This window comes from Lichenostomus cassidix, chromosome Z (genome assembly GCF_008360975.1).
Source record: "Lichenostomus cassidix isolate B80296 chromosome Z, HeHo_3.0, whole genome shotgun sequence".
In the NCBI taxonomy this organism is placed as follows: domain Eukaryota; kingdom Metazoa; phylum Chordata; class Aves; order Passeriformes; family Meliphagidae; genus Lichenostomus; species Lichenostomus cassidix.
The window spans coordinates 6,787,268-6,798,792 of NC_139511.1; the positions used below are offsets into that span (position 1 = coordinate 6,787,268).

The following is an 11,525-nucleotide window of genomic DNA, read 5'->3' on the forward strand; positions in this document are numbered from 1 at the left end:
AAAAGCTCTTTCACAAGCACCAAGACTTTGGGTTCTCCCTCTCATTAAAAAAAGTAAGCCAGTGTGAGAGACCAATTAATTTTAAAACAAGAACGCCTCAATATTTTTTAGATTTCATCTTGAATGGTTGGTTATGAATGTGTTTTTACTAACGTTAATGGAGAGCACTAGAAAAGCTACACATATCCTGGCAGGGAGGGCAGGTGACACCATGTGCACACAGAGAGGCTCTGTTGCTGGGCAGCCCCCTCAGGGGAAGAGAAAGGCTCTGGCTCTGGCTCTGGCTCTGGCTCTGGCTCTGGCTCTGGCTCTGGCTCTGGGGTGTGAAGAAAACCTCTATCACTAAGCAGATCTCTCCAGGTTACTCCTCTGAGGGTGGAGAGAAATCCTGCAGCTAGGGAAGAACTTCAGACAGCCCAATGATTTTCCTTGGACAGTCGGACCATGGGAGTGGCCATGCAGCACGCCAGGAATTATGGACTGTGTCAGATGGCCCAGCCTAGCCTGGAGCCCCAGAAACTACCTCAACTCGAAGCTGCTCTCCTTGGCCCCTGCCCCCTGGGCTTAGCTGCAGCCTGCCAGAGCCTGCCAGAGCCGTGCTGACCCCTGAGCTGGAGCGCCACACCACCGATCTATTGACTGCCTCCAAGCCCTGCGCCCAGCTGCACTCCTGGCCCCAGCCCTTGCCCTCTCTCGCCCGTTCCTTGCTGACCCGCCTTGCCCAGCCCTCTCTGCACTGCCCTGACCACGGTCCTGCTGTCCCATTGTCTTGCCCTGCTTGCCGCTTCCCAAAGTCTTCAGTAAACTTCCCTTAAAGCCATTCTAGACTAGACTGCTAGCAAACATTTTTTTCCTTGCATTCATCACAATGTAAGTCCTAGTAATGTAATTGCAATTGGCATTTTAGTCCACACTGTGAATGCAACGACAAAGTGGAAGTAATAAACTTTCTGGAGATTGTATTTAAAAGAATTTCAGACACTGTGATGGAAGCATGTGAAGTGTAAACAGCATGTTAGTGTTAAATTCTGGTCTGCAGCTGCTAAACATAATTCAACAGTTGTCTGAAGTCTTAAGTAAATAAAACAGATCTTTACATTCCCCATCTGAATAAATTTCAAGGTAATTCTTTCTTTAAAAGACCTGTTTGTGTTAGTGCATTTCCACCTTTCACAGAATAGTATACCTGAAACTAATTTTGAACTCTCTGTTTGGAGATTAATCACTTGAGTAGGGACACCCTTCAAGGTTACTCCTGGAGACTGAAAATCAGTGAGTGAAAGAGATTTGCCTATGGTCATTTCTATGGATGAGTAATAACAGTCTTTACTCCTACTCTTCTTTTGGTTTGTGGTTTTTGTTTGTGCTGGTTCTTGGTTTGTTTTTTTTAATATGATTTTTGCTGTACTGCATACTATGCTATTACAGTGTCTACCAAAACACTTATATGAGAACTTTCATTACATTGCTTACAATAAAAGGAAAATGTTATGTATGAGGGCTTCCAATTACAGATGTGAACCCAAAATACATTATCATGGAAGCTCATCTTCCATTGTGCTACTCAGACTCCCTGAAGCTGAAATGGTACTTTGGAAGATAATTTTTTAAAGCAGTACACAGAGATGTTACTAATAGGATTGACATGAAGGTAAGGCAGATTATCACTGGAAGAGCATTTAGCTAGGCAAATGTCAGAGTCCGGTACTGTCTTGGATTGATGTTATGATAATCCTTTATCCCCTATCGTTGGCTTATATGCCCAAGAAAGAAAAAATGTGTAAAAATGTGTGGTCCTGTCTCTTTAACTGCACCCAGCCGAAGAGAGAAACGCGGGTTGTTTTGAAAACATTTTCCCCAAGCCTCGCTCCGGGGGAGGATTAGTCGCCCGGCAGAGACTGCGTGCTGGACGGGGGTCAGAGTGAGCTCTGTTCCCGTTTTTTTTCCCATTTTTTCTTTTTCCTCGTTTGGACCCCTTCTCTTCGATCTGCTTTGCCACCCGGAGACCCAGGAGGGCCAGAGGACAGCAGAGCTCTCCAGGGAGCTCCACCCCGCCCCGGGGGGGCGAGGAGGAGAGGGGCTGCGTCTGAGACAAGGACTTTTTAATCAGGTTGAATAACTCCTTTTCCCCTTGGTTTTCCCCTTCCCCTGTGCCTTGCAGGGCACTCTGCGTGGTTTTGTCAAATAAATAGTTTTTTCTTCACTTCCATCTAAGAGGTTCTGTTGTGGGTGGGGGAGGGGGTGTCGGGGCCCTTCACTCTCGGAGGAGAGAGTCTTATCATTAACCCGGGACAAGTACTCTCTCACCACATCCTGTTAGATACTCCACATGTGGAAGGTGTCATCACGAATACAATTTTACTCATTTGAAGATAATTGATATTACATGGGATTTCTGATTTTACAAAGTGATACAAAAAACCACAATAAAAATATAAAATGCTCTTAGCAAAATACAGCAATTGCAAGGCAAAGTAGAGATACCATACCAGTGTGACTCCCATTCCCATTCCCTGTTGGCTACTCACCATCACAACTCTGAGTAAGTTCAGTCTCAGGGAAGGCATGCCAGCTGAAAGAATGGTTGAAGCCAGCTGAAGCCCATTGCTTTCTTTAAAATGCTTTTCTAGTCTTCTGAATTTTATGCTCTTGTGTTCGGCGGAGTCACATATTCATTCCTCCTATGCTGGGCTAGCTGGGGAGACATTTATGCTCATTTAATGAACTCAATGAGAAAAACTTACACCACTGATCCACTCAACTGTTGTAGAGATAGTTGATGTTACACAGGAAATGTGACTTAGTGGAGTGGTACAAAAAATAAATCACATACCACAATACAGATACAAAGTACACAAAACCTTTTATCTGGAGAAAAGGTCACTTTTTGGTCCCTTTCGTTTTGAGATGAAATGAGGGGGGTTGGGGTTTTTTTTTTTTCTGTTGTTGGTTTTGGTTTTTTGTTTGTTTCTTTTGGTGGGGGTTTTTGGTTTGGTTTGGTTGGGTTGGGTTGGGTTTGTTTTTGCAACAGCTGTGTTGCCATACCCTGCATTCTCCCTGGGCTTAAAAAGGGAAGCCCTGAGCATCTCACTCATCTGAGCCTGACCACATGGACTGAGAGCTGAAAATACAGCTAAGGCCAACACATTTTTCAGTCAAATGGGTTGGTGCTTTAAAGATTTTGTTTTGTTTAAGCACCAACCCAAACAATTTGTTTAGCTTCTGCCCAGAATGAGCCCCTCCTCTTCTCTCCACAGCTTTGCCAATATTTTGAGCTGGCTCTGTAATGTGTCATGGCAGTGCCTGCATGCCTTGATCCTAGGCTTTCTTTTTTAATCCTCAAGGAAAAATGGGGGGGGAAAAATTACTGTGTTGTGACCTGAAGAATTTGGGCTTTCCTTCGTGCGTTGAAGAAAACTGCCTTAGATTTGCAAATGGAATGAAAAGGATTCCAGTTAGTTAGAGGCGTATCCACTCCAAAGCTGGCTTGTTGAGCTCAAGTCAGTTCTAGTTACAGATTTCTGCAAAAGGGAGTGATGTCTAGCTATAGAAGTATTCAAAGGTCAGTGTCCCATATGGCAGAGTGCGAAGTGCAGCCTACAACAGCCTTTACAGAAATACAGAAGAGATCCTGAATTCTGGCAGGACTTTGGATGAATGCATGTCAGGGACAATCAGAGATAAACCTTGTAATTGCTGGGAAGGCCAAAGGAAGAAGTGAACTCCAGACCTGGGAGCATGTGGAGGAAGAGATGTCTCATTATACAGTCATGACCTCAAACTCTGCCTGAGCATTTCTTGCTTCCCAAATAATACACTTCTTAAGCTCCGGCTTGTAGATGAGCAGTGTTTGGCGGACAAACACATAATTAAATAGCAGCATCTCCTTCTTTCTCACCCTTTCTCGTATTTCTGGACTCTTATTTACTTAGGATCTTCTTGCTGGGCCAACAGGTAGCAAAGTTGAAATCCAGATAATAAAAAAGCTGCTCCTCTCATCTCAGCTTGTTCACGTATCATTTAAATCTTCATTGTCTTTCTTAAGACTTAGACACTAGACAACAGAATGGCAGAGCTAGGGTGTGGCCCTGTGTGACAGTGGCCCATTGTGACGCAGTACCCACATCAGAAACAGAGGCCATTGTGACATGGGGCCCTGTCCTGTCCTGTATTTAAGGAGCAGAGAGCCCTGGGATTCCCAGTCCTAGGAGAGCACTTCTCTCAGGAGGCAGCAGCTCTCCAGGGCAACATCGACAGGTCTGCGGCAGAAGACGCCAAAGACAATCACGGAGAAGCAGCCAGCAGCCCAGCCGGCAAAGGCAAGTGACATGTCTGCATCAGCTACCCTGAGCAGGGATGCAGGTGCAGGGACAGGCCACCAGCAACAAGGGGAACAGCAGGACCCAGGGCTGACAGTGCGCATTGAGTGCTACCAAAGCACTTCGTGGCTGTCGGGGCACGGGTCTGTTTTGAAGGAGGTCATCGTGTCCTTCAAGAGGAGGCCTTCAGAGGAGCCGGGCAGGAGCTTCCGAGCCCACGGCTCCCTGGAAGCCACCCTTCCCCAGCAGCACAATGGCCTGCAGGGCAGAGAGCCACGGAGCCAAGGACAGGGCTCCTCCCTGAGGCACTCCAGGGGACCCCATGACACACCTGCACAGGTGAGTGCCAAGGCCAGAATGGGACGGCCTGAGCCACGACGGGAGAGGGCCACAAGCCTCCCATGGACAATTGGTCACACTGCACCACAGCAGCCACTGGTGACACGGAGGAGGTTCACTGAGGGCACCATAAACAATAAGGTGATACTGGAGCAGCTTGGAGCCCAAGCGCCAACCAGCAAGCCAGTGGCCTTCACCATGCAGCAGGAGTCTGAAGGCACCATTGGTCCAGAGCTGTGGGAGGAAGAGCAGTGGCAAGACGCCCTTGATGTGGAGCTATCCGAGGAGGAAAAATGGGAGGATGCCCTTGATACCGAGCTCTCTGAGGAGGAGGAATGGGAGGACGTCCTTGATGCTGAGCTGTGTGACGAAGAGCAGTGGCAAGATGCCCTCGATGCTGAGCTCTGTGAGGAGGAAGAATGGGAAGATGCAATAGACACAGAGCTATGCCAAGGGACAGATGAAATTGGGTTATCTGTCCATCACCGGCCCATCACCATGGGCCTGGAGGATTATAAAGACTCCTACGCTGGTCCCAAGGAAGGCCCCAGCTGCCCCTCAGATGAGGGAAAAGCAGCAAGTGCCACACCAGAAGGATCTCGGGACAAGAAATCTCCCTTGGATGAAGACCATGGAGGAGTAGAAAGCACAGCCATTGTCACTCCAGCAGCTCAGGAAGAGCTGATTCGCCCCAATCGAGCTCAGAGACACTTCAGAGACCAAGTCAGAGAAGTGGGTATTTGCTTTATTCGGTGCACCGGATGTGTGGGGATTGTTTCCACCAAACACACACACACCTCAGTACCCCAAAGACACAGAGTTATAGGTAAAATTATGAATATTAATTACATTCTTCAGGATAGGAGTGGTTATACAAATCATTTTTCGGAAGTCATTAATATCATTAGCATGTGTACCACGCATGCTCCGTATGTCCTGGTGGTTTTTGGAGACCCCCAAAGCCTCCTCTAAGGTGACAGTCCTTCATGGGATGATTTAGCGGTTTCTGTGCTGGTTTCAAATGCATGCTTAGCTGATAAGCCATCAGGCCAGAGCTGTTACCTACAATTTGAATTTGAATTAAGAGTTCAGCTTTCAGCCCTGGCGGCCACAGACAGGCGCCTGTGCTGGTGGAAGGGGGCAAAAAGCTCAGAGTTTCAGAGCCCTCTCTGCTGGGGGAGCAGGAAGCAGCTCACCCACATCCAGGCCAGGCCCACTCCTACACCATGCCTTTCCCTACATTCCTGGGCACCCTGTTGGAAGGGACCCAGATGTGGCACAGGAAGGCAATGAGTGCTCTGAAGTCCTTAACTGCTGCCCAAGGCAAAGGAGAGCAAAAGAGGCAGCACCCAACAGGCTGCAAACAGGCTCTGCCACAGGCAGCCCAGTCTGCCAGGGCTGAGGGCCTGGGCAAGGACCAACCTGGCAAACAGGGTCCTGGCCAGCAGCTGGAAGAAGGAGAGCCAGACCTGAAACCGAGCACCAAAGAGGCAACAGAAGCAGGAACACCTGCAGGACCCGCCTTCAGATCTCTTTCGCCCACAGTCATCGATGCCCTCGCTCGAGAGAGACGGACATCCTTCTTCAAGAGCTCCCCAAGGGCTCTGCCCAGGGCCTTCACTGCAACACCCAGGACAGGAGAGCAGGAAGAGCAGCAGCCCACAGCCCGTGCACTGGATGTGGACACAGCCCAGCTCACCTTCAGTGACTTCATGGGCAAGGCTGCAGTTGTGTACCACACAATCAAACAGATAAAAATGCAACGGTACCTGGAACACAGAAGGCATGCAATATGGGAAATACCAGACAGAGCAGCAGGGGAAGTGACAGTGGCACATGCACTGCCCAGCCCCACAGCTGATGGCCCGGTTATCCTGGACACAGTCCAGTACATCCCAGAGATCCTAAAGAGAGCTATGACTGCGATCCAGGGATCCGAGGAGCACATGGATAAACAGAGGCATGTGGAAGAAGGCACTGATGAAGGGATGAGAGTAACAGCCCCAGCAGAAGGGACAGAGAGCCCAGGACATACTGTGCACAGTCCCCCAGCTGATGCTCCAGTATTCCTGGATGCAAAAGACTACTACCGGATGGAGGTCATTAAGAAGGCTGTGCTTATGGTCCAGAAACCCTTTGAATACCCAGAGGACCAGCAGGACCAGCAACTAAGCCAGGAGGAATCAACAGCAGCAGACAGACCTGCAGGACATCCCCAAAACCTTCCTGCACCGAGAGTCATCAACAAGCGGGCTCGACGGAGATGGCTGAGGCTTGTCTGGAGAGCACTGAAGGCTCTGCCCTTAGCCTCCACTGCCTCCTGCAGCATAGGAAAAAGAAGAAGCAGCACCAGACAGCTGATGCCACGGATGTGCTGGACACAGCCGAGTGTATCAGCAGAGATGGCCTGGAAAAGGCTACACTTGACATCCAGGGATCCAGCCAGCCAACTGTGGAGCCCAAGAGGGATGTGCCATCGGCAGTAACAGCCAGTGCAGCAGGGGCAGACAGTCAAGCACACAAGACATGCAGTCCCCCAGCTGCTGCTGTGGTCTGGCTGGATGCAAAGGACCTCATCCGTACTGAGGTCATTAAGAAGGCCTTTCTTATGGTCCAGGAACCATTCGAATACCCTGAAGAAGAGTAGGAGCAGGAAGGAAGCATGGACGGGGCGAGGGCAGCCAGAGGCAGAGCAGCAGAGACAGAGAGCCCTGCACATGCCCCACACAGCCCCACAGTTCATGACCCACCCCTGCTGGACATTATTATATATATATACACACACCTTTATATATACACACCGAGATATACCCTTACACATATACCCATATGTATATGTACACACATATGTACACACACATACACATATATATTCATATATATAGACACACACATATATACCTGTATATAGACATATATAGCACTCATAGGAGTTAGTTACTCACAGCACATACGTTATCTAAGGATATTTTTTTAAATATGGCAGGAGTATGTAAAGCTTGTCCACATTGTCTACAAATTTGTCTACTTCAAAAATAGTATTCTTACGTAGCTAAAATTCACTTCCTCAACCCCACTCAATTTCAGCAATGTCCCACATAGCAGAAACAGGGCTGGAAAAATACAGGAACTTGCTCAATAAACGCATCTTTTCTGAACGTTATCAAGTCTGCAGCAATTTTTTTCACCCCAATGTACGAGAATCTGACTGTTTGCTTAGATGACACAGACAAGAGTGTTAGTACTGTCCCTGTAAGTTTCCTTCAGGAGGAAGCCACAGTACTGTTCCATTCCCTTTTCTGAACTGCGTCTTCTCAGTAGTGTTCAATGCAATTCCTATCTATAGCAAGGTAAAGGATTTTTCTGGTCAATTTGTAACCAAGACCACCACCTCACATAACCCCATGGATTTCAAAGAAATACAGAAGAAAGAACTCTCTTTACAATTCTGAATGGATTTTTAAACACCAAGAGACAAACCTCTACTTCATTAGTCACATTTTCTTGCAACCATTACAGAAATCTACCACACGTAATCTTCATACAGAAATGTGTTTCTTCATGCTCCCTTATCTGGTCAATGAAGTTGCAATCTCCCTCCTACTCCAATGTGGTTTTATTTTATATTCAGCACAAAAACCAGAAGAGAACGAAAACATTAACACCACAAAAGCACCACAAAAGTTATTTTAAGATAACTCAGATGGTTTCTTTCGTTGATAAACACCATAACCTTGTCGGTCTGGGTTTGTGCTGGGTCTTTTTCTGGTTTGTTTGGTGCCGTGCCTTTCTTTTGCCACGCAGCGCCTTCCCTCTGCCGCGGTGCCTGCGAGGCACAGGGAACGCGGGTGCTGCGAGCTGCAGCGAGCCTGGGCGGCTCTCGGCAGCGGCTGGGCGCCATTTCCCAACAGCAGCAGCTGCGGGTCCCTTCCGTGGGCCAACAACAGCCTGCCGTGGCTACGGGCACAGGCGGGGAGCAGCTGCGGCTGCCAGGCTCGGGGCACGGCGGGAGGGGCGGCGGCGCTGCTCCGTGGAGCAAACAGCAGAGCACGATGGTGTCGCAGCCACGGAGCTGCCTCGGGGAAGCGGCGCAGCAGGGCAGGGCAGGGGCAGGCAGGGAAGGAGCCAGGGGAGAAGCAGCGGCGCAGGGAGAAAGAGGCGAGGGAGAGGAGGGAGCCGAGCTGACCCTCCAGGCGAGCCCCGCTCCCTCCAAGGAACCCAGAGCAAATGGTGGTGGTTGTGTCGCACTCCAGAGCTTTTATGCGCTCAGCCTCCTCCGCAGCTCCATTTCCCACGCATTCTTTCCCGGCCATCCAGGGCTCTGTCACACCGGCAAGGAGGGGTCGCTTCCAGCCCACTCGTGGAAGGAAGCTTTCTTTCTCCGCCCTGATCGGCTCTCAGGCCAAGTCTCCCAGGGACAGGGCTCCCCTCCATCACCTGTACAGCCCCTAGAGGAATTTTTCACCTCGTGTGTAACACACGTTGAGGCATAAATCAAAGTCAAGCTGGTCACTCTCAGCCTTAATAACTGTAGGAAATGGCCTGACACCGTTTAACTGGTTTATTAATAACAGCTGGAAACAGGAAATTGAGGCAAGCCCAAAATCCCAACGGCAAAGCAGAGGAAAGGAACAGCACACGAAACACTGCGTGCCCCTTTGCTCAAACGAGGCCCTCAGCAGGAGCTGGTGCAAAGCACCACAAGAGCTCTTAGAAGCTCTCCCTGAGCAGGATTGGTCCATTTCCTGATTCTCACTGTGATTGGCTCGTCTGGGGTTCTTTTGATTGGCTCGTTTCACCGAAGCATTCCTGTCCAATCATTTGTCCACAAGTCCATCTCATGGTTCATTTGGTCAACCAATCCACACTTGAGGTGATGTCACTACACCTGTGGAAAGTTTCTAGAAAGTTCTATTGAACCATCCCATATTCACCATTGTCATCTAGTGGTTTTACACAGGTATTACACCCGCACAAAATCCCCCAGCATCATGGCATTTCCATCTGCTCATTGCTTTAGACAGCACAAATCACAAAACACCCATTTCAGCTGAAAAATGCAATTTACTGCAGACTGCTCTGGCCACACTGCCGATCTACAAATACACAAAAACCAATTTCCGTTTAAAAATTAAATTTATTGCAAATTGCTACACCCACACTGCCAATACAGAACAATACAAATCTCAGTTGAGGTTAAAAAAAAGGAATTTATTCGCTCTCCCTCCGTCGCTTTCTCCCGTGCAGTGCAGCCCTCCTGGACAGGGACAGCAGATGGGACATCTGGGAAGCAAAGGGAACACACTGAGTCAATATCAGGACGTTTCCCTCAGCAGCACCAGCACTTGTGTGTGGGAAGAGAAAATCTCAGAGCCTCCCCAGCAGGGTGAGAAAGAAAAAGCTGCGGGCCGAGCGGGCCAGGCTGCTGTGAGCGCAGCCCCGGCGGGACTGTCCCGCAGCCCCCGGCAGCCCGGGGGGCACGGCACGGCACGGCACAGCACGGCACGGCACGGCACGGCACGGCACGGCACGGCACAGCACAGGTGCCTTGCCCAAGGACAGACAGCCCCTGGGCCAGCTGGGCAGCTGCGCTGAGCAGCCCCAGCACGGGCAGTGCCCACGGCCAAAGCCCGCGCCACCCTCAGCCCAGCCTGCCTCACCGGCCCTGTGGCCTCACCCAGGCTCTCGGGTGGCAGCAGCGGCAGCTCCCCGTTTGCTGCTGTTGCTGGTGGCCCTCAGCTTCTCCCTGATGGCTCTGGTCACTCTCTGGATCTTCTCGAGTCCTCGTGTGAGCTGTGGCTGGAGCTTTGGGTCACCCGTAGAGCTGTGCTGCAAAGGCACAGGAAGCACAGACTGGTGCCAGCCTGCAAATTACACTTGGGACAGCCTTTGCCCATCTCAGCTGCCACAGGGAAGGCACGGAGGGCAGCAGTACCTTTCAGAGAAGGATGAGCTCCCTTGTTCTCTCTCAATTGCTAAAACAAGGGTGGAGCCTTAGAGCATCTCACTGCTCTTTGGGGCTACAGCTTCAGAGTCCTGAATTCTCATTTCTGGCTGCCAGCAAATGCATCTGGATCTTACTGGAAGTTCCTTAGAAACCTGCAGTGCTGCACATGGGAGCTGCACATAGGGAGAGAACTGCAAGGCATCCCTAGAAGCCCTAAGCCCTTCTTATAGGCCAGGATGTATCTGTAGAGTACCAAGGCTTGCATTACTTCTTCTGAATCCCAGCCAGAGCAGCAGAGAGTGTGGTCAGAGCTTTGTGGTGATAGCTGAGACACCATTGTTACCAGGTGGACATCAGTGGCCACCTGTCGTGTAACTGGCCCCCAAGTGAGCAGAGAAATGGGCTGTTGGAATGCCACTTCCTAATTACTCCAAGGTCTAATCACAAGGCACTGTGGCACAGCTTGGCTGTGTCGTTCCAAAATCACTCACTCCACGTGTGTTGTTGTCTCCTGCCACCAAGTTCACAAGTTACTGATTTTCAATGTCATTTTAGGTGGCTATAAAGAAAATAAATCTTCAAGGACAGACCAGGAAGCAAGTAACCCTTAATGAAATCATAGTCATGAGGATGAATAGGAATCCCAGTCTTGTGAATTATTTAGACAGGTGAGTGGTTGTGGTCTTATCCCACGAATGTTCGTTTACATACTGCAAGCATGCAAGGTTAAAAACCAGCTTTGGTCACTGGCAGGATATACAGGTGTTAATTATTGATTAATTATTATTTCTCTACTCATCTCCAGTGCATGGGAAGATTTTGCACTTTGTCTGCATTTATCTTTCCTGGCACATATAGTCTGAAAGTTCTTCAAAAACCTGGATCTTCCCGATCTTACTAAGTCAATACCATGTCAGTTC

General features: G+C 49.5%; 1 protein-coding gene and 1 long non-coding RNA gene across 2 annotated transcripts in view; one reads left to right on the top strand and one right to left on the bottom strand.

Annotated features, from left to right (window-relative positions):
- LOC146424317 (uncharacterized) overlaps positions 1-11,273 on the top strand; it is a 426,563-nt gene extending 415,290 nt beyond the window's left edge. Inside the window, exon 3 of the long non-coding RNA XR_014847044.1 lies at positions 11,161-11,273. This is a non-coding gene — a long non-coding RNA (uncharacterized LOC146424317). The remainder of the gene's footprint in view (positions 1-11,160) is intronic.
- On the bottom strand, positions 7,605-10,594 carry LOC146424333 (uncharacterized). Its single transcript, XM_085042836.1, has 2 exons — positions 10,336-10,594; positions 7,605-9,941 (listed from the first exon to the last, which is right to left on the bottom strand). The coding sequence occupies exon 2, from the start codon at positions 8,969-8,971 to the stop codon at positions 8,348-8,350; it is 624 nt and encodes a 207-aa protein (XP_084898962.1). The 5' UTR covers positions 8,972-9,941; positions 10,336-10,594; the 3' UTR covers positions 7,605-8,347.
- Positions 11,274-11,525: the final 252 nt, after the last annotated feature.

Bases quoted from the DNA above. Each gene is read 5' to 3' on its own strand.
- LOC146424333 (XM_085042836.1), bottom strand. From the start codon at position 8,971: ATGGCCGGGAAAGAATGCGTGGGAAATGGAGCTGCGGAGGAGGCTGAG.